Source organism: Saccoglossus kowalevskii, chromosome 20 (assembly GCF_978046115.1).
Source record: "Saccoglossus kowalevskii chromosome 20, keSacKowa6.1, whole genome shotgun sequence".
Lineage (NCBI taxonomy): Eukaryota > Metazoa > Hemichordata > Enteropneusta > Harrimaniidae > Saccoglossus > Saccoglossus kowalevskii.
Window position 1 is genome coordinate 14,566,805 of NC_140660.1, and position 5,627 is coordinate 14,572,431.

The 5,627-nt window shown below is 36.7% G+C and overlaps 1 protein-coding gene across 1 annotated transcript; it reads right to left on the reverse strand.

The window, feature by feature from the left end:
• Positions 1-2,142: 2,142 nt before the first annotated feature.
• On the reverse strand, positions 2,143-5,399 carry LOC144364561 (uncharacterized). The gene is made up of 3 exons (XM_078014471.2): positions 5,266-5,399; positions 3,148-3,169; positions 2,143-2,614 (listed from the first exon to the last, which is right to left on the reverse strand). The coding sequence occupies exons 1-3, from the start codon at positions 5,324-5,326 to the stop codon at positions 2,326-2,328; spliced, it is 372 nt and encodes a 123-aa protein (XP_077870597.1). The 5' UTR covers positions 5,327-5,399; the 3' UTR covers positions 2,143-2,325.
• Positions 5,400-5,627: the final 228 nt, after the last annotated feature.

Here is a 5,627-nt window from a genome sequence, read left to right on the forward strand (position 1 = left end):
AAAAACACAATGTGCTATCGCTAGATGAAAAAGATTTAATTACTTACCGCATGAGGGCGTGATTTCCCGCGATCAGCTCAGCATATTTGCATTTTATCGTCGCTTGTAGCCAGCATATTTAAAGGGTTGAATATGAAACTATCTTTCTGAACGCATTACATGTCTTCCATGCATATATTTTCAAAGCGGGGGGGGGTCGTCACCTGCGCACGCGCGGGAATTGAGTCCTGAGCGACGATAACAACACACGCTAAAACGCAAAAGCTCATGGGTAGACGCTTGTTTGTAAACAATGACACGCTATGGCCAATGACGCATGCGCAGGTGACGACTCCCCCGCTTTAAATATTTGAATTTTGTATGTGAAAATTGCTAGTGTTGACACGTGGCTTAGTACCTCATAAGCTATATTCGTTTTTGGAACTACGTCACGGTGTTGTATCAAATGACAATAACTTGCTATCGTGTCGTTAACCAGTAGGCACGGTTGTCAAACATTCCCTGTGGAATTGTTCTGTGGCAAACACATCTGGGGTAGGTTGACCCTTTTTGAGGTTCGGTCTACATTAGGATATAAACCCAGGCTTACCGATCATGAATCTGAAACAATATACGAATTCACCTCTCATGTTTTAATAATGAGTTCCAGGGGCGGACATCCGGGAATTTCCACAGCCTGGCAATCATCAGTTGCTGAGACTCTCCCGAACAGTGTAACAAGATTTATCCCTACACATGCAACATATATATTCGGTTGGTCAGGATTGCTTCAAAGTTAAGTTTGTAGAGTTTTTTCGAATGTAGCTATATTCACCGGCTCTTTGACCGATGTTTCACAGCAGCTCTCACAGAGCCCATAGAAATACATGGTACAATTGTGCGCGCCTTATTAGCAACGTAGAATGTTCTGTAACGAATCGTAGCTCCACCCCGAGAATGTTTATATTCTATTTGTGGTTCATAATATTTATTATGTTTTCTGATACAAATTGTATCTCAGTTTAATGTTATATAAATTACTTGAAAATGTATTGTGTTGTAATTTCTGAAGACGAGTTATGGATTTTGCCATCGGATGTGCCTTTGTTCAATATTCTAAAACATGACATCACCTCTGTCATCGGTGTTTTCTTGTGGTTTGGTTACAGATTATTTTATTACACGAAATATTATGTGATATTCTCCAATATCACTTTGCCGAACACGAATAATTTAGTGTTATCATAATTTAGTGCTAAAAGTGAATGTAGAATGTCATTGTTATATGCAAATGATTTACCTTATGAAAATGACATAACGAATATGCACACAGTATGGATTTATGTACATGCGTACAATTCTGGTACTCTGCAAACGGCAATATTTGCAGTAAATTGCCTTCATTCGAAATTGTCTTTATTTGTAAACTGCTTCCCAGATTATTTGGATCTTATTTGAACACGTCTCTTCGTTTACACAGGACACAGCTGTACCATACATAACGTATGACTGAATTGTAAACCCTGCCTGCCTCTCAACGCAAACGTGTGAGCAGCCACGAACCTCATAAATTATTGCAACATATGCTTCTTATGCAACAACGTAGATCACCGCTGTTTATTGGTCGACACTCGGTGTAACCGTACGTACTATATTTACACCTACTCCGTAGTTTCCATGCAATAACCTCGGGTTATTTGACTCAACGTTAGGTAAATAATAATATGAGGTTATTACGAGGATACCTAGAAGTATGCATCGGAGATCGATGCGATGGTGCACTGCCTGAGTACATATTTTGCGGTATCCTCGTAATAACCTTTTTATTATTATACATTTTTTCCTCCCAAAAATACATCATGGGAATGGTGAAATCCAAAAAGTTTAGAACAGATTTGGCGAACTTCTTTGTGTGGAGTCCGGTCAAACCCTGGTGGCAGCCATGTTTGTTTTTGTTATTAGAGGACGCTTACGCGCGTAATTGCTCCATATTTGGAATTCGCTCTTCCTAATATGGTAGGATGAAAATACCCAGTGCAACACCGCAAAATTATTGCACGCTGTAACTTATGGCGTTACGGTGACAGATGTATAATAATAATAATTATACGGGGAATGTGTCAATAAAAGATGTAATATCAATCAAATTGGACAAAAAGCTGATTTAAATTAAAGAATTGATATTAATTTGATTTATTTAGATTAGTATGTTTGTCAACAAGAAATGTTCGTGAATTACATTTTATAGTACCTTTGTGCAGCCATCTATTCTCAAAATATGTCACAAATGATTTCGCGTTTCTAACAGCATCTTGTCACGTTACATGACTGATGCGAACGTGAATTTTAAAAATTGTTAGTGAAATTCTCCGAACCTAACTTGTAAATTGTGAAGAAGAAATCAGACGTGGTTGTACACGATGCGTCTTCAACCTTAACAAATGTGTTAATTTTCAGATCACAGTAGCACCACTGTGAGAGTGCCACGCCTATGTATTCAACGCCAGGGTGAGCCATTTGATCCCAGCATGCCTCTACGCACTGTTCATCCGACCATGGGACGTGGATGTTGATTGGGTCCATGATTTTTGTAACCTGTTGTACGTCTTCATAACATCCAACATTGTAGTCATAGCTGAAAATTAGCATAATTACCCATAATGCAACACACGTGATGTCGTTTGTTAACAATTGAGGACAATTCGAGGGACTGCCATGCACCCACTCCGACGAGTACTACATTGAATTTTTGTCATTATATAAATTGCGTTCAATGTTGCAAACTTTGTAGAAATATACAACGTATTTAAACGCCGCGTATGCGTCGAAAGCGCTGATCTGCGGCACGCGTCGTTGTAAATGATTTACAGATTAATAACTTATTTAAAGAAATGCATGTATAATTACGTTATTGTATTCAGAGTATATGTGCATAAGAAATAAATATTGTGCATATTAAAAAAGGCTATATTATAGCATGTAATGAAACTACTGTTTTAAAATGTTATCTACACTATTTTACGGGTAACATTATGTTGATTCCACGGTATATTTCATCGTGGGTTCAGAACACTACCTTCTAATTTGTCACTGTGTGCAAGGCTGTGTATTATAATTAAATGCAATAGATACTGTATGTATGTAGATGGTGTAAACAAATTTACTTACGTAGCACTTCTCACTCCGTTATCTAGAGAGAATAGAGATTGAATATGTTATATTTAGTGATTCCAACTGCGCATGCGTATAATGAAATATCGCCCTCTACGTTTTATTCATCACACGGCAATGCAGACGATTTACGATTGTAGACAGCAAAGAATCTCAATTGTGATGCAGGCATGCATGTACGAGCGCAAAAATGAATGCATGGTTGGATGACAGTGTGTGGAAAGATGGTTGCATAGATGGATGCATGCACGCGTGGATGAGTGAATGGATGGGATATAGTTAATTGATCTTTTGTTTGTGCTTGGTATAACAGAAGCCGTTCATCCCGCTGAATATGAATAAAACGACAACGCGCTACGCATGCGCGATATATATATAAACAAAGATGACGACTTTGACTGTTGCGCATATCAACGAGTACAAACGTAACGAGTACGAGACGTAACCAAGCTTTAATTGAGTATTTTCTGGTGATGATCAAACTTCGTACTTGTGATTTTATTTAGAAAGCGCATTGGATTGTGGAAAAGTCAATGTTTATGAACACAAACATCGCAACGACGACAGCTCTTTAATGCAATAAACATGTCATTAACAGCAATGTGTGATTTCTTGCTGCGCAAATGGTTTATGTGAATGTTTGTTAATGACGTAATGAAATACTGTTCATTCGCACACGTAATGAACGTACATGGAATATTTTGATTAGTAATTCAATCATGTGGATACAGTTCATGGTTGAATAATTAACTTGAAAAAAATCAAGGTGACTAGCACTGGATGTAGGTAACATGATTGAATTGTCAAAACAATGCATCAGTTTATTTTACAAATTTCTACCTGCGTAATTTATAATATATACTGGTCTATGATATATCATTTTTTATATGTATTTTACATCGCGTTATCGTTGAATACAGCACAATATTTGATTTGTTTTATTCAAATCGAAACCAGGAATTTGTGTCAGTTGTCTTGCCACAGGGACGTAGCGCATATCATGTGTTTCTTGCACTGTTTTTAAAATCCATCAATGCTTCTGTTTTAGATAACCTGATGTTCTGAGTTAATTGGTCTACTGTTTTTGAAAAAAGTAATTTCATTATTTATGACTTGATAATAAAGTTGCCTTATCAGCAATTTAATTTAAACTGTTTTTTGACGCTATGTTTTTTTTTATGTTTACTGTAATACATGGAACAGTTATGGCATCCATACTAATAGCCTAAATCATTAAGAAGTTTCGTATATTCAATTATAGTTGAGTTTTCAGCATCCTAGAATGTCGTCGAGTCACCAAACCACGCGTGGGATTCTTTGATCGACGATGGGAAATGAACAGTATTACAAAATGTATATTCGATGACCTATAATTCTATTCTAAAGTTTCTTCTGATACGCACCAAAACGAGGTCTTACCAGTATAGCAATTAGGTCCCTGCTGTCAGGACGACAATCTACTCGCGTTTAATACTACTGCGTTCTATCAATTTTCGAACATAACACATACTATGTGTATGATACGTTTAGCGTGAATCCGAAGTTTGAACAATATTACATGACAAAATTTAACATACCCGACTAATAAAACATACCCGACACAGAATGCATTTTTTTTTAATTCGCAAACACCCTAACTTTCAGATTTGATTTTTAGCCAAATTATTCAAAGCTGCATAGGTTTTGCCGATTACTATACAATCTTACCCTTTTCACCGCAAGTTTTCTCTTTCCATTACAAATTCACAAAATAGTCCCCGTTATGCATTTTCCTTTAGAAAACTGAGAAAAATAGCCAAATTTGCTGAGTAAAAACTAATACAAATTGTGTCTGTTGGCTCCAAAATTAGGGTTCATTTCAAGAAATCTTGAAGATTATAAGAAAAAAAAGCAAATTTGAGCGAGAAAGTATGGTGTTGAAAAGATATGAATGAAAGTCCCCTTGTTGCATACAATCCGGGCAAACAAATACGAAAAATGAAAACGGTTGATCGTGAATAAATGAATATAGCAAACATTAAGAGTCGTCGTCATTTCTCGACACTGCATGCAACACTATAGATCAAAGTATGATAAAACAGTGAATTAAAGACGCAAATTAAACATAATAGTTACTTGTTTTCACCGGAACTGACATGGAACAACCAACCAACGTGATTATTACCAGTAGACGCATTTTGCATCAGCAGTTGTTATCGACTTCGCTAAAGCACCTGAAATGAAATGTGCAGCCGGCGACAGCAGGTCAGTTTAAACACAGATTGAAATATTGTTTATTATATATTCAAAACATTACTGGATAACCCCCGGAAATATTATTGTAAGGCCTGACCCTCCTCTCCTGTCAGCCCCAGGTACTTCTCAATTTGAAGAGTGCGTTTTTGGCATATTTGGTAAATATTATTTAAATGAGATTGTTTAGGGTATGCAAAATACTGCGATTTGTCATTTCATGTTCTAGCACTGACATAACGTCA

What these genes read in the sequence shown, in the direction of transcription:
- LOC144364561 (XM_078014471.2), bottom strand. Translation starts at nt 5,326, where the DNA reads ATGCGTCTACTGGTAATAATCACGTTGGTTGGTTGTTCCATGTCAGTT. An exon ending in GTCAGTTCCGGTGAAAACAA is followed by an intron (nt 3,170 to 5,265) that starts GTAACTATTATG and finishes TATTCTCTCTAG; the next exon opens with ATAACGGAGTGAGAAGTGCT. An exon ending in AACGGAGTGAGAAGTGCTAC is followed by an intron (nt 2,615 to 3,147) that starts GTAAGTAAATTT and finishes GCTAATTTTCAG; the next exon opens with CTATGACTACAATGTTGGAT.